Source organism: Aplidium turbinatum, chromosome 9, assembly GCF_918807975.1.
Source record: "Aplidium turbinatum chromosome 9, kaAplTurb1.1, whole genome shotgun sequence".
Classification (NCBI taxonomy): domain Eukaryota; kingdom Metazoa; phylum Chordata; class Ascidiacea; order Aplousobranchia; family Polyclinidae; genus Aplidium; species Aplidium turbinatum.
In genome coordinates this window covers 11,990,098-12,013,069 of record NC_137480.1, presented here as the reverse complement: position 1 = coordinate 12,013,069, position 22,972 = coordinate 11,990,098, and the positions used below count along the sequence as shown (strand labels likewise).

General features: G+C 39.6%; 1 protein-coding gene across 1 annotated transcript in view; it reads left to right on the top strand.

Annotated features, from left to right (window-relative positions):
• LOC145776686 (uncharacterized) overlaps positions 1–22,972 on the top strand; it is a 52,740-nt gene that overhangs the window by 7,929 nt on the left and 21,839 nt on the right. The window contains exons 5-21 of the mRNA XM_082587917.1: positions 1,936–2,155; positions 3,487–4,086; positions 4,355–4,491; positions 4,868–4,902; positions 6,235–6,561; positions 11,895–12,184; positions 12,872–12,945; positions 13,060–13,165; positions 13,595–13,674; positions 14,065–14,147; positions 16,870–17,055; positions 17,217–17,331; positions 17,668–17,921; positions 18,153–18,330; positions 18,905–19,017; positions 19,589–19,743; positions 21,156–21,221. Coding sequence (XP_082444043.1) covers positions 1,936–2,155; positions 3,487–4,086; positions 4,355–4,491; positions 4,868–4,902; positions 6,235–6,561; positions 11,895–12,184; positions 12,872–12,945; positions 13,060–13,165; positions 13,595–13,674; positions 14,065–14,147; positions 16,870–17,055; positions 17,217–17,331; positions 17,668–17,921; positions 18,153–18,330; positions 18,905–19,017; positions 19,589–19,743; positions 21,156–21,221 — 3,019 coding nt within the window. The remainder of the gene's footprint in view (positions 1–1,935; positions 2,156–3,486; positions 4,087–4,354; positions 4,492–4,867; positions 4,903–6,234; positions 6,562–11,894; positions 12,185–12,871; positions 12,946–13,059; positions 13,166–13,594; positions 13,675–14,064; positions 14,148–16,869; positions 17,056–17,216; positions 17,332–17,667; positions 17,922–18,152; positions 18,331–18,904; positions 19,018–19,588; positions 19,744–21,155; positions 21,222–22,972) is intronic.

The window sequence follows — 22,972 nt, the reverse complement described above, 5'->3', positions numbered from 1 at the left end:
GCCATCTCCTTTGCATGCTTGTCAAATTTCTAATAAACAAAAACTCTTCCAAGAGAAAAAGTTTTTTTCTTTTGAAAAACAATGACGCGGTTCCCGCCCGTTTACAGTTGCGCGCGAGAGCAAAGCTAATACTGTATGTTAAACCGTTTTGTTTTTCGTCTGGATCGCTTTGAAAAAGTATCGCTTCATAATATCATATTCAAAGCGTGAGTTACATCACACCGCAAACACTGCAGTACTTTACAGCTCACTACTGCGTCTCAGCGGTTGAAGGGTTTATCTCGTATTGCTTCAATATGTACAAATCACAAACAATGCAGGCTGTGGCATTTGCTTACACTTAAATTGCAACTACTACAGTACAATTATTAGGAAAACATTTATTGACGCTTTTCTTTGCAGGGTTATGTTTATTGCGGATAATTGCAGGTTCCTATTTTCTTGCGTAGGGATACGTCAAAAAAGTTAGGCTTCATGTTTTGTCAACTGAGAGTTCTACAGTAAGATGGTTATTTGTTTTAGGCCAAGACCCAATCATTTATTCGAAATTTGAAATAAGCCTAAATTTTGATTTTTCAAGCTGTCAAGTCAACAAACAACGATACATAATGACAAACAGCTCGAACTGCTCGATACTACTTTTTTGCATCATAGGCCCAACACACAGCCTACTTTCTGAATGTACATTGTAGAGTACATAGTTTGCAAGGCAGGCTTGCTGGAACAAAGATCTATGAATGTTATAAAATCTATTTTTTCTCACAAGTTTAGGGTTTGATAAACAAAACTTAAGTTACTCATTCTTTATTAGTATCTTGAAACTTCGATACAGCTTTGGTAGTATTGTGCTTTCTCTTCATATTTTGAACAAAATGCCTGTTTTTCACTGTACTGCTATTTTGCATTCATCAAATGCTGGTGGCACTGTGTGTTTCAAAATGTGTTTCATTGTGACGTGAATTGCAACCAGCACATTGCGTTTGCTTTCTTGATACGTTACGTTTTGAGCAAGCATTCAAAACAGCTAAAGCTAAAGTGCGTTTAAATCGTAAAGGTATCATATATTAAGTCAAAAGCTGGTCGAAACCTGTTTTGATTTTATCACTGGCGATACAGTAACTCGTGATAATGTGCATAATTACTTTTAAATACATTTGGTCATTTAATACAAAACCACTATTATACTTATATATCAAGAAAATGAAATATCTTCTGACAGGTATCAAACCCACAACAATGCTTGATATGAACGACTCACTTATATGTCTTGTAATATAATACAAATGAATTTATTTTCACACAAGTCAGTTCAATCAATCATAAACAGCTAAATAAACTTAACTGAAGATGATCTAGCTGCTAGCTGATCGAAATCGATTTTTAGCTGTTTATGATTGAACTGACTTGTGTGAAAATATTTCGTTTGTATTATATTTATAAAGTGTCTTCTCAAGTAAGATTACAAAATTTCTAACAGTGTAATTAAAACGAAGAGTAAAATTTGGACATTATTGAGTTGATTTGTTCGATGACTTTTGATTTTTTCGTGAACTTACCATTCTCACTATCTGTTATGCATATATAAAATGCAGCATTAAACATTTATTGACAAAAAAATGCCTTCATTTTCTGTTACCAGTGTTGCCAAATTCTTTTTACAAATTGATTAAGAATCAGCATCTATCAGATGAAGTTTTAACAAGACATGTATGACACTTTTGTTTGACAGCGACAAACTTTGAACATTTGAAGCTCCCCTTCGACCATAGCCCTTACTTTCTCTCACATATCAACAGTACGCTGCTCTGGAGAGAAATGCTTACGGCCCTTTATAGGGCTATGGCCTACTGAACTGAATTGTCTATTCATGCAAGAAAAAAAAGATATTTTTTCCACAATTTTTTTAACTAAATAAGATTGTACTTTGAATTGCAGATGATTGGCTTTCGAAAGAAGATTGCGTCTAATTCGAACAGAGAACGGATTTATTTTAATCGTGATTGTACAGAACGAACGAACAAAGAACAAATAAATGACAACGAACTTCGCATATACGACGACCAGGCGTTTATGCTGACTGGTTCCCCAAAATTCGTGAAGATGAAACTCATGCAATTACTTTCCACTGAAAATGAACCCGAAAAGGGCCTCACAAGTAAGAAGAAATTATCATGTCCAATTATTAAGACCAATTATACACAGGCCTTGACAACGTGCGAACTAGAGGCAGATGTCATTACGAATTTGAGCTCTAAGTTAAATTTATTTAATCCCTTTGAAATTATAGTTTTGAGAATCCAAATTGCCAAAGTGTGATCAATGATTCTCAAATCACTGCAAAATTCCTAATTTTACTTTAAAAAACAGGACAAATTTTTCCCAAATTACCAGTGTTCCCAGACGCTTTTTGAATTTCTAGCACAAGTTCCAAAATCTAATTAGTTATTTGAATTATAAAAACAGCACAAAAGTAAATCAAATTTGCAAAACAATGCAAGGTACTCAATCGGAACGATCGAAAGTTATTATCGAAAGCTTTTAAATCTTTATTGTTTTGAAACGCAGGCTTCATGCATATTTAAACACAGTTAGAAACGTTATTGTAATTTAATTTTGTCTCGGATTTCTGTTAGTCCCCACTGCTTCGAATTTATGTTTAATGTTGGAAGTTTTTACGTAATTTAACGTGGAAAGTAATCGCTCACACATCTTTTGGCGAAACTTTAAAATAATAAAATAATGCGATTCTTACTTAATAAATAACACTAAGAGGTTAGATTGTTGTGCAAATGCCAGCATTTGATGAATGCAAAATAGCAGTACCATAATGTGTGTTTCATTTTTTCTTGCCTTCAACCGCACTGCAGTATATAACTTTGTAAATTTCATTTTGTATGTTATTCGTTCTGAGGATGCGCATTGTCATGGTGTACAAAACGTCAGTGAAGCAATAAATCAATCTGTTTGTCGTTGCTTTTACTTTCACTTTCATCAGATGAACGTTGCAACTAAGCAAACTGACCAAATATTCTTAAAAATAAAGCTTAGGAAATGTTGCGACCCAAGCATATCCTAATATCTTACTTTGAAGGCATCCAGAAAAAAATATGATGGCAACATTAAGTGTTTACTAGTATACTGAAAATTTTACTTGTTCAAAGAAGAAGAAAAACAAGCGACCCAGAATTTTTTTTCTGGCAACCCAACTTTGAGTCACTAGGTTAGGAACCACTGGTATACAGTATGGTGGAGTTTGTGTAAATGCAAAAGATTTGCAACTATCTAACGCTCAATTTTTACGTTTTAGAATGTTTTGTCGAAAAAAACGTTTATGTGCCTAGTTGTCTTAAAAGCTATTTTTGTCGAATTAGTGGCATTTATTGTGTAAAAAAAGAATGATTGCTCATTAGTTATTTGTTATAATTTTAGATTTTTGGACGTATCACAAAAGTACAAGTATTAATCCTCTTTTCAACCATTTTTCAGAAAATAGTCCTAAGAAAATTCGGGCATCCGATGACGACCATCAGATCGCGGAGAAAGAAACAAAACAGAAAAAACAAAGTTGTGGAAAAAAACAAAGGGAAGAAAGTTTGGAAACGGGACACGATGACGTCAAAACACGTGATGAGACAACTCTCCGGCCTAAAAAGGACCGGTTTGTTCACTACCCTCCCCCTGCTGTATCACTGATGCACATGCTTCATCGCTTTTACGTAGCGTCTATGTTGTGCATGCAAGAACATGTACCCTTTAAGACCGTTGTGGATGAGTTCGATGCAAGATTCAAACAAACTTGCTACAATGTTTTCAACTTCAAAGATGAAGAAGCCGCCGATGATGACGTCACCAGGAAAGCATTTATCGCCTTTCACATCACTGGCTTTTTTAGTCTTTCTCAACTTAAATCTTGGATTAAAACCATGTCTGTACATGCGGATTGCATTGATGAATATGTGATATCGATTTGCTGCTGCTTGCTCAATCCGCAAAACAGCAACCTTCGAAAGTATTATAGCAGTCAAGATGCTTCTGTTAAAGTGAAGAGAAAACTATTCAGGAAGTTTCTCGATGCTCTTTTCAAAGGTATGCAAGATGCACGTCACTATTCGATGTTACTAGGATTTATGGTTTTGGGTTTCTTGAGAAGTAACAAAAAGCTATTTTCCAAAGTGTAGTGTACAAACTTTGCAGCTTATCGAAAAAATTGGACCAACACTCTTACTATGTATTGCACCTTGTTATAGGAAACTTGAGCCACAAAAGTGTTGGACGCATGCGATGTTAAGTTTTGGTGCTGCTTCTTACAGAACGCCTGTTGTTATGTCCACATTTTAAAATGTTTCTTTTTCAGAGTATATTGTGAATCGAAAAAGAGATCAAGTACGTCTCTTTTTTCTTTACTGGTGTGCGCTGGAGCTAAGTCATGCAAAGTTGCTGTCAGCAATAGAAAAATTGTCGCACTTTCACGAAGGCAAAGTGTTTTCCTGGGTGAGTGCAATTAAAACCTTGGAAAGGATCTGCTTAGTGGTAGCTGGGCTCGACTGACCACTGCTCAGTCTATCCAGCAGAAAATTTTCTACAGTAGTTTCTCGGAATTAGAGCCTTGCATTTTGCTTATTTATCAATGAATATCCAATACGGTAACTTTAAGCGCAATAAAACTTAACCGTCATGTTTCCTAACCATAGCGTAATAAACAAAGGTAAATTTTGTTCAATTGAAGTTGTTTATCAGTGTTCGAATGACGCCACGGAGACTATTGTTATCCGAAATTAGGTAAAAGCAATATGAACAAAAGCTTGACATAAGATAAAAAAAATATTTGTTGTTCCTCATTTGCAAGTAGTTTATTTTTATTTTTCAGCCTGATGATGTATCTGATGGGAGCATATATGACAGGTACTCTAAACTTTCTGAATAGTTTTCACTTCACACTTGTTCACTACTACTCTATGCATACATTGCAGCTATGAATGAATGTATAATGTTAAGCACTTTAGTTTAGATAATGCGCTGTACTTATTCCAGGGGTCTGCTACTATTCGGTGAGTCCAATTCGGTGATTTTTTGAAATTTTTTTTGAAAATTATCGGGTACCGTAGCCTAATTATCACTGCCGCTTTTACATCGTTTTAACGTCGCTAAATGTTGAAATAAGACCCTAACCCCTAACCCTAAAACGGCAATGATAATTAGGCCAAGGTACCAGATAATTTAAAAAAAAATTCAAAAAATCATCGAATAGGGCTCTCACCGAAAAAGGCTCCCACCGAATAGGAAACTCACCGAAACGGGCCATTCCGTATTCCAGAGTCATACTACATTCATTCTATGACCAACGGCACACGAGAAAAAATTACTTATCGAACGATTCTGCTTGTGATGACTTTTTTTCTAATAATTAGGCAATAATAATGCTTATTCAAATAGAACGATTAATGCCATTGTCAAACAATTAAATTTTGCCTTCACTTTGATGCTATAATTAACCTTTGCTTGATCAGTGGAAAGCAATCATTGCAATATAACACCACGTATTCACTTAAATTTTATATATGCAATTGCATCATATTCCGTCATTAACTTCTGGTTAGATTACCAATATGATCGTAGATCCGCCTGTTTTCTATTTTAATTAACAGGTTTTTGTGCCGATGTTATAGTCGTCATTTTATTTACGTTGAATATATGTAACTCGTGACCAGCGTCACTACATAATCACAGTTCAGCGTTTTCTGGTACAGACGTTGGAATTGATTACCACCGCACTGCGCGTGTAATCAATTGAGCGTTCTCTACCACGTTCCTTAGTTGATTGTTTTGCGTTTCTTTCTTGATATATATTGAGTTGTTTTTGTGCACATAAGTCAGTAAGTAACAAGAGGTAAATGGTTTTCTCTTGATTGGCTATCGCTACAATTATTATTGTTTATTTTATATTAAACGTCTGGAAATACAACAGCCGAGAAAGGCTTTTTTGTTTGCAAAATAAATCTTTCAACATGCAGGAGACGCATTTCCGTTGAATTGACCTTACAGATTATGTTTGCTTCTAGTTGTATTCGATTTTATAAATAAAAGCTGTGCCTGTTCTTGGCCAAGTACGAATAAATTGATGCGGCACATGGTGGCGTAGTAGGTGGTTGTTTACTTTTACGTGTGCTTGCTTTGTAATATTTTTTTAATTTATTGTGACTTTTAACGGTTTAACTCAATTTAACAAAAATCTAGGGCTCGAGATCCACCTGGACAGAGGAGTGTTTACATTCCTCCTGGTAACCCAAATGCAGAATCTTATCGCTTGAGCACATTCATCAAGTTTCCCAAAGATTCTCCTGTCAGTTCCAGGAAACTGGCCGCAGCTGGATTCTTTTACACCGGTTACAAAGATCGGGTGAAGTGCTTCAGCTGCGGCTTGTGTGTTGAGAACTGGGTTCAAGGTGACGATGAGTCACATCCCAGATGGCATCGAAGCAATTGCCGCATGATGTTGGGACAGGAATGTGGGAATATTGCCATTGGTAAGCAACCAAAAAATGGTGTCTTTCCTGTTTTGAAGTATTGTTTTTGAAAGGAGACTTCCATTTACACTGTTTGCTTTTCATTGATAACTTCTGGACATGGGAATCGATCATCTGACTGTTTTCTAAAGAACGTCACTGGAATATGAAGATTACACTGACCAGCTCAGTGGCCGAGTGGTTTCGCCTTCGGCTCTGGTGCTGGTAGATCTGAGATCGATTCCAGGTCGGGTCAAACCGAAGACTTTAAAAACGGTACCGATTGTGTTCTATCCTGCATAGCGCAGTGAGAATGAGTCGGGTAATAATGTGATAACATCGTAAACCTGATACAAATTAAAAATGAGCCCTGTCGCTAAAAGACCTTAGCTGTTGTAGAGCGACAATAAATAAAACCATAACATCATCATCATCATCATCAGTAAGTAACAAGAGGTAAATGGTTTTCTCACTTGATTGGCTATCGCTACAATTATTATTGTTTATTTTATATTAAACGTCTGGAAATACAACAGACATTTAACTGGCGTCGCCGGCAGGATCTTTACAGAATTCCTACAGGATTTTAGAAACATGGCCAGACAAGAAGAACGTCACCGAGAACAAGAAGAACGTCACCGAGAACAAGAACAACGTCACCAAGAACAAGAACAACGTCACAAAGATCAGACGAAACTACTCATGGAGCAACTACGAGAAATGCGAGCCCAAACTTCAAGACCACAACCAACAACAATACAACAGCAGGTATCTTTACCTAAGTTCGTAACGTTCGATGCCACCACTGAACTGTGGGCAGACTATTGGAAGAGGTTTAACACCTTTGTAGCAGCACATTCAGTCGCACAAGACAAAATGCCGCAGGTTTTTCTCACCAATCAATCACCTACAATCTACAAAATGTTAACAAATTTGGCTGCGCAGGAAACAAACCCAAAAGAAGTCAACGATCTCACCATGACGGAAATTACATATTACATGGCTCAACAATTCGACCCAAAACGCTTCATCGTGAGGGAGCGATTCCGTTTCTGGAGCGAAATGAAGCGCAAGCCCGGTGAAACAGCTCAAGAACTAGCCATCCGCATACGCCAGGCAGCTGCCACCTGTGACTTCTCGTCCATTTCAAATCCATTGGACGAAGCTTTACGTACTCGTTTTATTTGTTCAATAGGTAACGAGGCGGTGCTTAAGGCGTTATTCAAAATCAAAGCTGATGAACTTACTTTTAAACGTGCGGTGGAGGTTGCACCAGAAACCGAAGAGGCAGCCAAGGTGGCCAAAGAAACTGTTTACGGCACTCCACCAGCACCAGTTGCGAAAGTAAGGACCATCAGCAAACCTCCAAAAACTAGGCAACTTACAGGTACTTTCTTTACTTCTAAAAATAAAGAATGCTATCGTTGTGGTAATTCCAACCATAACGCCAATGACTGTAGGTTTAAGAAAGCCACTTGCCATTTCTGCAATATTACGAGACACTTACAGAGTGTCTGTCGAAAGAAAGCTAGACAGTTTAAACCTTCTAGGGTAAATTGTATTGAGGAAATTAACATGCTTTCTAGTTCTTGCAGAAAACCTCGAAATTCAAAGTTGGAAGTACCGATCTCCATTAATTCGGTAACCACACACTTAGAACTGGACACTGCTACAAATGGAAATTTCCTTTCCAGCGACGTCTGGACTCGGGTAGGCGCACCTCAATTGCAAGCACCAGTGTCGCAGTTCCAATCTGCTACCAAGCATCTAGTACCAATCACGGGTTCTTTCACGGCCCAGGTAACTTGTCCTTTCACGGGAAGGTCAGATAATATTCCTTTTGTAGTCACGACAGTCAAAGGACTGAACTTGCTAGGTCGTGATGCAATCTCGTCTTTAGGAATTTCTATCGATAAATTCCTTCTGTCTAACTATTCTACTTTACAGAGTATCCAGTCATACGACAAGCCTGATAAGAGTCTGGAGAAAGCATGCTCCCTCTTATGTGACGAGTTCAAAGATGTTTTTAAGCCTGAACTCGGGTGCTTACGAGATTATGAACTATACATAGATTTTAAGTCTGATGCTAAACCTATTTTTCTCAAACCTAGGCCTGTACCTTTCGCGCTAAAGGAGGACTTAGCACAAGCCTATGATTCGGGCATTGCACGTGGTGTTTGGACACCAGTTCAGTTTTGCGATTGGGGCACACCGGTTGTTCCAGTCCGTAAGCCTTCAAACTCTTCAGGAGCGAAGGCCAAGTTACGCATATGTGGCGATTATTCAGTCAAGGTGAACCCTTCCCTGGAGACCCATCGTCACCCGTTACCCTTACCAGAAGACTTAATGCAAAAGTTGGGTGGTGGGTACGGTTTCAGCAAGATAGACTTGGCTGATGCCTACAATCAGATTCGACTTGGTCCTGACAGTCGAAAACGACTAGCATTAAGCACTCACCGTGGCGTACTTTTACAAAATGTTTTACCTTTTGGCATATCTTCTGCTCCAGGTTATTTTCAGAAGATCATGGACGACCTTACAGCCGACCTTCCAGGGGTTGCAGTGTACCTAGACGACATTCTTGTCAGTGGCACTACTGCTGAGGAGCATCTCCAGAATCTTAGACGGCTCCTCGATCGACTTCACTCAAAAGGCCTGAGGTGTAGAGTAGGAAAGACAAGTGTAAGTTTGCACAACCTCAGGTAGAGTATCTCGGACACATTTTGTCCATGCAGGGCATCTCCAAAGGTCCCAAGGTAAACGCCGTACTGGATATGTCTGCCCCCACTGACGTATCTTCTCTTCATTCGTTTTTAGGTTCCTTACAATTTTATTCGAAGTTTCTACCGTTGAACGCTTCCACAGTAGCAGAACCACTATACCATCTCACGAAAAAGGACATTCCTTGGAGATGGGGAAAACAAGAGGAAAACTCTTTTGCTCAGCTGAAGCATCATCTATCTACTGATGAGGTTCTTACACATTTCAATGCGTTACTTCCGGTAGGTATCGCATGTGATGCTTCTAGTGTGGGCATTGGTGCTACTTTGTTTCACCGTTACCCAGATGGCACAGAACGGCCTATAGCAAACATTTCAAAAGTATTAACAGCCTCTCAGAGAAACTATAGTCAAATTCAGAAAGAGGTTTTGTCGAAAATTTTTGCGCTAAAGAAATTCTATCAATATCTTTTTGGTAGATCATTCATTTTGGTCACAGATCATAAACCATTGCTTAGTCTTTTTGGCCCGACCAAATCGACACCTTCTTTGGCAGCAAATCGTTTGGCTCGTTGGGCACTCTTTTTGTCGCAATTTACATACACTATTGAGTACAGGAAGACAAAGGATCATCAAAACGCTGATGCTTTGAGTCGCTTACCAGCAGGAGGGGATAAAGTCTTCAATGAAGAGGAAAGTGCGGATGACATTGATATCGTCTGTGCTATCGATGCTTTGGATTTGCAGGTCCAGACCCCAAATGCCGCCTCACTGCGTAAAGAATCTTCTAAAGATCCTATCATTTCCACGGTAATGCGTTTCATTCATGAAGGATGGCCGGCCAAGTCTTCTCCACAAGACCGGTCGAACCGTTCCGTAAGTACGCAGATTCTCTTTCTACTTGTTACGGATGTCTACTTTACGGTTCCAGAGTGGTCATCCCTTCCAAACTTCGTCCTTCCGTCCTTCAGTTGCTTCATGAAGGACATTTCGGCATTGAGAGCATGAAGCAGTTGGCAAGGACGTCCGTCTACTGGCCAAACATCGATCGAGACATCGCGGAACTTTGTCACAAGTGCGGTACCTGTGGCGAATATCAACCGCAATCTAAAACCCAGGTCCAATCATGGACGGTTCCAGAAGCACCGTTGAGTCGCTTACACATAGATCATGCGGTAGAATTCATGGGTTACCATTGGTTACTCAGCATTGATGCTTTTTCTAAATACCCTTGTATTCATGCTACTACTTCCTTATCTTCAACAGCTACTATCAACCTGCTAGAAGAAGATTTTGCTCATTTCGGCTATCCCCATACTGTAGTTACCGATAATGCTACTACTTTTAAATCCACAGAATTCCAAACTTTCTGTAAGGAGAGGGGTATGGTACACATCACGGGTGCCCCTTACCATCCGGAAACCAATGGAGCGGCGGAGCGCCTCGTACGTACGTTCAAGCAAGCACTTCGCAAATCTTCCCTGCCCCCGAAACAAGCAGTCTTGGAGTTCCTACAGCAGTATCGACGCACGCCCACTCCGAGTGGCTACTCTCCAAGCCAATTACTCAACAATCGTCAGATTCGAACCAAGATCGACACGCTTCTCCCCACACCGTCTCAAGTGGTACCCCGACAAAACCCTCACAACACGGACGCCTCTGAAGTTACAAAACGACATTTCAAACCGGGAGATCCCTGTTACGCGCTATCATTCACTCCACGACGGAGCCAGGATCCTCGTTGGGTTCCAGCCGAGGTGATAAAGCGACAGGGTAGCCAAATCTTCCTGGTACGTCTGCTGCCACATGGTCCGACGTGGAGGCGCCATATGGACCAACTGCAACCTCGCTATGCATCATCGGAGGACCAGGAGCCGGGAGAAACTCCTGCACCAACAGTCGACTCCTCCGCTGTCTCCACCTCGGCTCGAACGGATTCGGACGACACACCGACTGTACCGGAATTCGGGCCACACAACCCACGAAGGTCGAGCCGTCGCCGCAGACCTCCGGCCCGTTTCGGACTTTGAGAGTTATTGTTTAATTCGGTGTCTTGTTCATATTTTTCTTTGTGTATAAAAATTATCGGGGGAGGTGTTATAGTCGTCATTTTATTTACGTTGAATATATGTAACTCGTGACCAGCGTCACTACATAATCACAGTTCAGCGTTTTCTGGTACAGACGTTGGAATTGATTACCACCGCACTGCGCGTGTAATCAATTGAGCGTTCTCTACCACGTTCCTTAGTTGATTGTTTTGCGTTTCTTTCTTGATATATATTGAGTTGTTTTTGTGCACATAAGTCAGTAAGTAACAAGAGGTAAATGGTTTTCTCTTGATTGGCTATCGCTACAATTATTATTGTTTATTTTATATTAAACGTCTGGAAATACAACAGCCGAGAAAGGCTTTTTTGTTTGCAAAATAAATCTTTCAACATGCAGGAGACGCATTTCCGTTGAATTGACCTTACAGATTATGTTTGCTTTTAGTTGTATTCGATTTTATAAATAAAAGCTGTGCCTGTTCTTGGCCAAGTACGAATAAATTGATGCGGCACATGGTGGCGTAGTAGGTGGTTGTTTACTTTTACGTGTGCTTGCTTTGTAATATTTTTTTAATTTATTGTGACTTTTAACGGTTTAACTCAATTTAACAAAAATCTAGGGCTCGAGATCCACCTGGACAGAGGAGTGTTTACATTCCTCCTGGTAACCCAAATGCAGAATCTTATCGCTTGAGCACATTCATCAAGTTTCCCAAAGATTCTCCTGTCAGTTCCAGGAAACTGGCCGCAGCTGGATTCTTTTACACCGGTTACAAAGACCGGGTGAAGTGCTTCAGCTGCGGCTTGTGTGTTGAGAACTGGGTTCAAGGTGACGATGAGTCACATCCCAGATGGCATCGAAGCAATTGCCGCATGATGTTGGGACAGGAATGTGGGAATATTGCCATTGGTAAGCAACCAAAAAATGGTGTCTTTCCTGTTTTGAAGTATTGTTTTTGAAAGGAGACTTCCATTTACACTGTTTGCTTTTCATTGATAACTTCTGGACATGGGAATCGATCATCTGACTGTTTTCTAAAGAACGTCACTGGAATATGAAGATTACATTATTTTTCGTGATCAGTATAAATGCATGCCCTCAAACGAATGACTACGTATTTCGTGATCAGCATATTGCAGTGAAAATAACAGTACTGTGTCCAACTGTGAAGCAACTATACAACAACAAATCTGCTTGTTTGTATTACTTGGGCTGCAAAAACCATGTAAAACGTTTGCATGATAATTTTCACCTGTGAATTATCAATATATTGCACTTATCAGCCGGAATCCAACAAAGTTAATTATTGTCGAACTTGTCACTTATGTTACCAAGCATATCACTGTTTCTTGGATTAAACCTCACACTATCTTCACGCGGAGATTTCGTTCTTTCAAACTTAAAGTGGATTTTATTGAACATTGACAAGGAAACGTTCATCACTTATTTGGTGAAATACTTTGCTTTGCCGACTTCTATCCTGAAGCCAAGCCGAGATATTTCATCAGCAGCGTTGTATCATCGCTGCGTTTCATCTGCAACGGCCTTCAGTGAAGTATATCTGTTTTGTATCTTTATTTTTGTCTTGTTTTCTAGGAAGCTTCTTCAGTCAGTTTTCCGGTACGCGTAATAATAGGACTGGAGGACAGCCTGCTACTGAAGCACCAAGAGTAAATACAGTAGTATAGTTTACGTAATTGTATGTTCATTCGATGTTTTGACATTGTTGAATTGGGCATGAGGCTCTTGTCGACATAAAGTAAGTTGCTGAATTGACTTTGCAGGCATCGGCTTCAGCCGCAGCGAATCGTGCACCTGCACCTCCGCCATCCCAAGAAAACCTTTCCTTGTCTTCTGTTCCTGCTGGCCTGCTACTAAAGCATGCCACGGGTATGCTGATGTGTAACTCAACATATACAGCGGCCTCTTTTTTTATTTTTTATAATTGATAGCTTCTATCATTATTCGTTCTAGAAAAATCTGTAACTACAACTACAAGTCGGTCTTGTGAGCTAGCAAGGCACAAATTGAACGATATTTTTCAGAAATCGGTGTTGAAAGCTGTGTGAGGACTGGGGATTTCACTCCATTTTGTCTTACTTCCTAACAACCTTTTGTATGGCGCTAGGTGTATACGTTCATTGTGCAAAAATGATATGTCATGTTGAACGGATGGTACAATGACGCCTACAGAAGATTGAGCATGGAAATAGAAATGTTAAACGAAAAGACAAAAAGTGTACTTTTGCATAAGCAAACCCATTTATTTTACGTTTTACCAAATTTACGTATATTTTATATAATTTACAAATAATTTAGGTCCTGGCAGCAGTGGTACGGCCTATGCTCAAACTGCAAGACCAGTAAACACGTCTCAGCAAATGCGACAGAATTACCCGGTATGTGAATTGCAGATGTTGTGTTTATAGAGGAGCATGCTGATGATTTTTGTTTGTTGTTTTAAGCAATTTGGGTTCCTTTCGAGAACTAACGTTGAGGGTGTCTTGAATCGCAATCAACTGCCGGGTTTTTGGAGTCCTTTTCGCAATCCGTTCAACCCGCAAAGGAGCTGGGAGCTGGCATATCCCCCAACACCGATAGCAGAGTGCTCAATGGTTGCAAATTCTTCTGCTGAGTGCCAAGACATGAAGTTTAGAACTATTTTTAAAAGGTCTTTGGTATGACCCTACGAGGAATGAACTCCACTTCTATCGACGCAGCGGCGGGTACTCAAACCACTAGGCCATTGAACCTGCTGATGTTACTACTTTATCAAAACACTTTTTCAGAGATTGGAGCTGGCAACTATAACCGCGCCAGGCCACGAGCAGTTGTTGCGAAGTATGAATTTACATCGAGAATACGATAGAATGTAAGTGAAGGTTGAACTTTTCAAATTATAGTTAGAACTGCTCTTGTTAGGTTTTAGTTCAGTTTTGAACGTAACGATTAAAGAATCACAATGACGTTGTCTGTCATCTTTTCTCATCGCGCTACATCAGCGTCTAAGTATCTGGTAAGCAAAAGCGCTACATTACTTTTCTACACCAAACTTTTGAAGTCAACATTCATCGGTTCTGTGTTCAAACTGTTCATGTTTCAATTTTTTTTTACTTTGTTCAAAGACCTGCTTTGAGAAGGATCGTTAAGTGGACGCTTGTTCTGAGCAAACTGTAATCAAAACTTAAAATCGCATTTTTTAAGTATTTGTAATCCGGTAAGTGCACAATTTTCGCTTTTGCGTTTCTGATGGGATAAAACCGTGGCTGATGTCACACCGATAGGTCTCGCGCTAACGAGAAGCGCTTTGTTGTCCGGATACGGACCCGAGATATCCTTAAGACAATCATCATTTTCCACACTCACAAATGAACTTTATAATGTTAAGCGTCATCGGCCAGTCCATCCAGTTAGTAGGCTACCAGCTGAACGAAGTAGGGAATTTAACATATCTTATGCTTGCACGGCAAAGGTAAGAATCAACTTTCAAATAATGTTTTCGATTTTGCGTTGCACTGTCAAGTATAAGAAGGTTCTCGTTGTGCCAGGCTTATGACGCAAGTGAGAGTAGGGTGGTCACCTACGTTTTTTCGGTCTTATCACACCTTGGAAAGAGGAAAGCCGTGCTTTTTAACATCTAGGATGGTTAAGTGTCAAACTAAGTTCGCACAGTCGAAAATCAGGTGCTTTATCCACTTGACCATTTCGCTAGACGACGAGAGAATGATATTACACATTATTTATACAATTCATTTTCTACTTTTTATTTATTCTCTGTGGGTATGCTTGTGCAATGCGTACATTACCCGTAATTGATGAATGGCTTATGGTGGCACTCGGTAAGCGGAGCACTTCTTTTAGGTGCAGACAGTAAGGTGCCTGCCAAATAGATGCGCACACTGTGTCAGGATACTTAGGTGTGGCGCCCGATCATTTAGGTGCTATTCCCAGTGAAGTCTATTTCATTAGGTGCTTGATATTGATACTGCAGACAGTGGCGTACGCAGAATTGTCTCAGGGGAGTGGAGGGGGAGCATTCGAAATACTTTTCGAATCGAAATGAACACGAATTAAAACAAATGCCCATTTTTAATTATAACCAGCACGTTATGTTGTATAAGATTAGCCTGCCACACTCTGCTTGCATTGACAATATTTTGTTAGTTTACAACAGCCAGCTCACTCATTTGGATAAATTTTATATTTAAAACAAACAATATGATACAACATTCTTGACGTCTCGCGTATAATGTTTTACGTAGACGACGTATCTGGCTTACTCAACTCAGAGCTACGCGTATTGAGGGCACGTTCAGAAGCGTACGCAGGATTTTGTTACTGGAGGGGAGGGGCATTCGATAAAATTTGACATTTTTGATCAAGAGTAGCCTAATGTTACTTTATAGTCGGACCAAGGTTTAGGACAGCCTAGTTTATCTGTTGGTGAAATATAAACTCTCACGCTCTTTGCGTATGTCACTACATTTACGCATTGAATTATTAGATATGTGCATATATAAAGCATAATAGGGCAATGTCATGAGCTTAATTGAAGCATAAATTGAGTTTATCTGTGAAACTTTAAAGCACCGCATCCTGTATGTCTGAAGTTTCTTCGAGGAGTAAGCCACAACTTCCACATGGGATCTTAATTTTTTGACTTGTCTTTTGTATTTTTATTGTGTTTTTTTTTGCGTATTTTATTATTTGCAGTGTTTAATTGTGCATTTTCCATATTTCAGTTATTGCTGAATCAAAATCTTTATCCTTACATCTCGTGCACCTGCTTAAACAAAAAACTTGCTGTGGTTTTTGGCTGTGCTTGCATAGTCAGGCTCTGCACACTGATATGTTTCAAACTGAAATTTTCTTTGTAACACAACGAGGAGAACTGTCCCATAATCAAGTATTCTGATAAATGATTATGAGTGTCATAGAACCTAAATGATCTGGCGCCGCACTTAAATATCCTGACGCCACAGTGCGCGCACCAATTTGGCAGGCACCTAACTGTCTGCACCTAAATGACGTGAACCATCGGTAAAATTCAATGCGAAAGAGTTTCATACTCAAACAGCCTTAAACATATCATATCAACGAGAAGGGAAAAAAGGACTGAAGAATTGTTGGATATGCTAGAGATGAGAGAGACCATAGACCAACTGGCAAGGGCAAATGGACTAAGATGGTATAGACATGTGATAAGGAGGGAGGAAGGAAGTTTTCTTAGAAAGGCACTAGATCTAAAGGTGGATGGGAAGAGGAAACGCGGTCGTTCAAGAAGAACGTGGAAACAACAAGTGAAGGATGAATTTAAAAAAGTCGGACTGAAGGAGGAAGATGCAAGGGACAGGGTGAAATGGAGAAAAGGGATTAAAACAATTGCTGCGCGGAAACAATCGGCCACCCCCACTAGTGGGGAACAAACCGACGATGGATTATGATAATGATGATCACCTAATTTATCAATTTATCAATCATACAATGTATAGATAGATACTATGGACACCTTTTGTATGTTGCATTGCATGCTAATCTAGTTGCGAACGATCACTGAAATCTTGCAAATCTAAGCAACGATTTTTCTGCTTCAGGAGAACGTTTGCCACATGGCCGGAGGAAAACATCTCTGTGCATCCTTCGGACCTAGCACGTTCAGGCTTCTTCTATCTAGGAAACCTGGATCGAGTGCAGTGCTTCTCTTGTGGTGGCGTCTTGAGGAATTGGAACTATGGCGATGAAGTCCATGTGGAACATCAGCGGCATTATTCTAATTGCAGGTTTGTTCATATTTGTAAAAACATGGCCAGCCTTGTGTGAACCTATCTGTTAAGACCTTAATATTTTGTCTGAAGTAACAATTCTTATGATTTTTGTTATTTGTTGAAAGTTCGGGTTTTCTCTAACATGCTAATGGTGATGGCCTGGTTATGGCTTACAGGATGGCCCGTGGCAATGAGGACAGGAATGTGGTTCTTCAACCAAACGAGAACGTACCGATTCTTCCAAGACGCGAGAGAATGCAAGAGCCACCAGATCCAAGCGAAGACGAGCAAGTACGATCATGACGTCTTGATGTAGTTTGAATAAAGTTGTTCATCTGCAATTTATGGCGTCTAGAAATATAGCTGCTGTAATAGCCTACATTAATATTGCATTGCCTAGAGTTGTTGGAAATGCCTGTTGCCTTTGCCGCTTTCACTTTATATTTTGACTTTGTTGCCATTTCATTTTTTTTGTCTTTTTGTCACACGCACAGACTCCTTTTACCTTTGAAAACTATTCCACACATCTTGACATGTCTTTCATCTAACTGGTGTGAAATAGACATTTGATAAAGGTGAAGTGCATTTAATTAAGGAGTGCCATTGATTATGCTCTACGTTTCACAGAGAAGCCTCCGTGACATGTTCCCGTGCCTCTACCCAGTCAACCCTCACATGAGAAGTGAAGAAAGCAGATATGAAACGTTTGACAACCGGTGGCCGTCCAATCGAGTGCAGGCGACGTCACGACAAATCTGTAAAGCCGGCTTCTTTTTCCTTGGCGATCGCGACCGAGTCAAGTGCTGGTACTGTAACGGAGGCCTGCAAAACTGGGACCCTGAAGACGAACCATGGACAGAGCATGCTAAATGGTTTCCAACGTGAGTGAGAAGCTACACGAAGGTAGAAAATTTACAAGTGCTCCATCTCAAAGATCTTTAAATGCTATATGCTATTCGAATGAATAGTGGCTGAAAATAGTTTTGTCACAAAATTGTCTTCAGAAACACTAATTTCCAAATCAATAAATCTTAAACTGGATATTTTCTTTGCGACATTCTCAGATTACTTTTTTGATCTGCATTGTTTTCAAAATGTTTGTCTTCTCTCAGGTGTGAGTTTTTGCTTCAACGCAAAGGACCAGACTTTGTCCATCGGATGGTATCCATGTTTCCACGTCTTCCACGCCCCATGCTTCGTGGACCGTTTGATGTGCCCCCCTCACTTGGAAGATCTAGTTCTGGCCAACAGCGCCGCCTATCTCCCCCACCGCCCATCATCGACCCAAGGGTATCATTTCAGTTTCGCTTGCTTCACTCTACGATAGAAGAAGTTCTCATCATAGCTCCAAAACAAAAGTTACTCGGACAACATAGCACGGCTGACACTGAACCCTTATTTTTTTGTGCTTTATCACATAATCATCTTTTTTACTCCATTTTATGTCCACAGGATGGTACATTTGTTAATATAATAGAAACATCGATGGTACTTTACGCCAAACAATTGACGCTTTTGACAATATATATCGCATCAGCAAAAGACGACCAGTAAGATCCTTAGACAAGTAGTCATGCTCCATGGAGGTTGGACAAACAGTTGTGATATTTGGCTTTCTCGTAACCGCGTGATGTTGTACTTACTGTGTTTTTCAAGCAGCGCCTTGGCTTTAAAAATCGTTTCAGTCCTTTAGAAAAGTATGTCAAAGTTCAAACTCCCTACATCTTTATGAAAATTGTGACGTCACACATCAAATGGTTGAAAGTCAACTTTCTATTGCATAAAGTCAAAGTAATTACAGCCTTGTAAGTAAAGTAACGTTACACCAACGCATATATGTAAACAAACTTATGTGAAATTCCAGGCTGAATTGCAACGCATCCAAGAACAGCTTGCCACAGCCATGTCTTCAAACTGGGCGACAACCGCGCAAGAAATGGGGTTCAGTCGATCGCAAATAGAAAGAGTTGTCAAAAGGTTGTATGTGGACTAACTATTGTAGTTTATGAGATCTATTCGAAATATTACAACACCGGCTTTTCATAAAAACTTTAGAATCTTTTAGGCTCTAGTCTGTGTGGCATTCATGAATACCGCCAGTCATCAACATCTAGCCCAGTACTTTTCAACCTATAAAACAACGGCACGCACTTTTTCATTTCGCGAAATTTTCATCCGCATAGACCCAAAATAGTTAGTTTGCAGCTACTTGCTTTCCCTGTTTGTGGAATAGCAGTGGAAGCGTTTGTTCAATAAAATTTGTAATCATCATCATCAATCGCCATCTCTGCTAGCAGCAGATTTCTCATCAACATGGCTGATATGTTCCAAGAGTGGCAATTTTCAGCTAACTCGCCCAGTGTCGCCAAATTGAGTCCGGTCCATGTCTGGATGTTGTCTTGCCATCGTTTTGGTTGTTTGCTGTATGCCATTAGCTGCTGTAAAACTGTACGTGGCAAATATAATATTTCTAAAACATTACATTAATTTCCTTTAAAGTAACTCATCAAGTGTCTTTAAAAAAAACTTATTGGATTTCTTGTGTCAGAAAATTGGAAAATGGTGGCAGCATGTACACTTCAGTTAACGAACTCCTGGAAGATTTAACAACTCCTCCTAACACGGAACCATCGGATGATGAAGAAACTATGAGCAGCGGTGAAAGCAGTTCGGGAATGCAGAGCACAGCTGTGAAACTAGCAAGTAATTAGCAAACCTGATTGATACACTATTGAAATATGGTTGATACACTATTGAAACCTGGGAAACCAGGTTAATACACTATTGAAACCTGGTTGATACACTATTGAAATATGGTTGATACACTATTGATAACTTCATCTGCAGAATACTCGCGTACATAAACGAGGGCGAGATCATCTTGCTTCCGAATACCGAATGGTCTGTCGGACATTTGTTCATGCTTGCCTCGTTTGTGTTTGTTGCTGTCACGTTTTGTTTGTTTCTGTAATATCATGTATGTTCCCCGAACGTTATGTTTGTTGCTGTATGTGAATGATGCAAGGAGATTGAAGAAAGAATGGCTGATCCTATTGAAAAGCTGAATAATGGTGTGGAATCGGTGGCCTTTTGCTATTTCGGAGATAGGTTGAATGCCAGTGGTGGCTGTGAAGAGACAGTGACTGCAAGAGTAAGGTTTGGTTGGGTGAAATTCAGAGAGTGTCGAAAGTTGTTATGTGGTAGAAAATTTTCATTGGAAATGAGAGGAAGAATATCTATGCTAGTTACGTGAGATCTGCAATTCTGTGCGGAAGTGCTTACGGGAAAACGAGTTGGCGATTTTAAGAAGAACTGAGAGAGCGATGGTGAGAGCAATGTGTGGTGTGAAGCTGATTGGACAAAAGGAATACTGAAAAACTTATGAACTTGCTTGGGTTGAATGAGAATGTTGATAAGTTGGCGAAGGCGAATGGAGTGAAGTGGTATGGGCATGTCTTGAGGGGGGCTACAGTCGATATTTTGAAAAGAGCATTAGAATTGTGAGTGGAGGAGCGTAGGAAACAAGGAAGACTCATGAAAACGTGGAAAATGCCAGTGGAAGAGGAAAGCAGCTTGACAAAAGAGGATGCTTTAGCCAGATTGATGTGGAGACATGGTGTGAAGGCGATTGAGACACTTGGAGGTGAATCCGGTCACCCTCGGTAACGAGGACATCACCGGATTAAAACTGGACTACTCTACTACATGTATCGAGCCGTAAGTGAATGTGCAACCCCTTAAATTTTCGTTTTCAGGGACAATGTTGAAATTGCATTGTTTTTACTACTATGGTTATTTTTTACCAATAGGTTATGGTGTCCAGTGACCACTCATTCCACTTTGTACTGATAGACCAACAGTTGTTCCATTCTTATCAGTCCCACAATTGCCGATGTAGTTCGGCTTTATCCCTATCAACGTTTTGAAGACTTTTTCTTTTGGCAACCTATGTAGTATCCTATTTTAGCTTGTGGAGAGCGGGTAAGCCTACAAGTCCTCCTATCTTTAAAACGTCGATATGGATTGTTATTGCGTCCACTCACCAAGTTTCTTCTCCTTATTGCCTTTGTTTCTTGCATACCACAATCGATCATTCAAAGTATTTGCCTTTCCAGACACTGAATCTTCCACTCTATCGGGAAGAATATCTGCCAGAGCTGCGACTGCTTCAGCCCAAGGAAGTGAGTAAAATTAGTTTGGTTTGGTTGCCTGCATAAGTTAGTTCGTGTGAGATTGTTTTCTTCAAATGTAGCTAACCATGGCTACCTAATCCATAGATATGGCCTGATTTGTTACATTCTGCAGACTTTTCCAGATTTTGTCAACTTTTTATAACTGTCTGAATGAAATTTTCTAAAAATAATGTTTCAACGTCTTTTTAACTATTTTCCCCAGGTGACAAATTAGGTTTTTGCTTCACCTGGCTTTGAAAAAAAAACACAATTTGATTTCGAAAATGTTAGTTAGGCTGTTAATCGCTTGCTAACATTCTGATGGAACATTTTTTGCATTTTGTACTGCTTCCCTGAGGCAACAAAAAGTGAAAAAAATCTTGAAAATTTTATTCAGACAGAAGCGGTAGTCAAAATCTAAAAAAATGTGACGAATCAGGTCGCATCTCCTGGTAGCCATGAGCTATCCATGTTTTTAAGTGTTTAGTCACACCGGCACACCGCTGTGAGATCTTCACCGAGGTTAGTCATGGACTGTTGGATAATGTGTTATTTTTTTTTGTTATAATTGATCTCTATCTTCAAAAAAATTATCAGTTGCAGTACGAAAACCTTCTACAGTAGAACTCGCCTATAGTGACATCTGAAGAGATTTTCGAAAAGCTGTACTGTATAGCGAAATATCACTAGCCGAATTCTACCTGTAGTTTAAAAATGAGATTTTCTAAATGTAAGAGATCGATGCCACCACTGTACAGTACAAGTTTCGAACTGATAGTTTGCAGGTAATTGCAAACTATCTTAGCTTAGAAATGGACTGACAAGACGTCGGAAATACAGCACGACATGTTGGTGCATGTCAGGAAGGCGTGGCGGTTTAGATCCAGATTAGATTTAGATCCACACTGTGGCGCGGGCGATTTAGACGCTATTCCGAGTAATTTGTATTCCATTGGGTAATTGTTTTGCATATTATTATCATACTGTTTCATATATATAAATATTAAGACTCGTGTTTAAAGCTATTGTAATAGATTACACTGGTCTACAAATTTCAACTTTTTTTTTCAGGTTTGGGTTTTGACAACTGATTTTGGCTAATTTTGGGGCGCTGAATCCGAAAATGAACTCAGATTTTCTCTATCACATCAAGTTTTCTTTCTATCGTTGCCATTATTTTACGAAATTGACCAATTTTACCCTTTTTAGTGCAGTAAAATGTCAAATATAATTATTTTCTGACAGCTATAAACTTTCAAACATACAGATATTTTTACACTAAATTCATAAATTGGTTCAGATTTGCTCTAAAATAAAAAAAATTTCTGTTATGATAATCGTAATAGGACATAATGGAAATTGGTAGCGTTGAGTTTTTCCATGCTGGCTTGAACTCCCTGTCTCGGCTTCTCAGGCGTTATCTGTGGGTCAGCTGCTATCTCTGTGCAGATGGAATATCGTAGGAAGACAGCTGGTGGGAGTAGATTTGACTTAGTAATAAATTCTTGCTTAGTAAGGAAAATTTATTTAGAAGTCTCATAAAGCACATGTACATTGTACAGACCAACATCAGAGTTCAAGCTGAAAAGTGGTTTGTAGAAGGAAAAGGTATTTTCATACTTTATAAGTTTGAGTTCAAGTCGGTTAGAGTTTTTGGTATAGTGGTGTTTCTGTGGAAAGACTTGCTCTTAGAAAACTACTAACAAAGAAAGGTTTTATTTGATCTCAAGCTATGTCTGCTTCCAGCAAAAAAAGAAAAT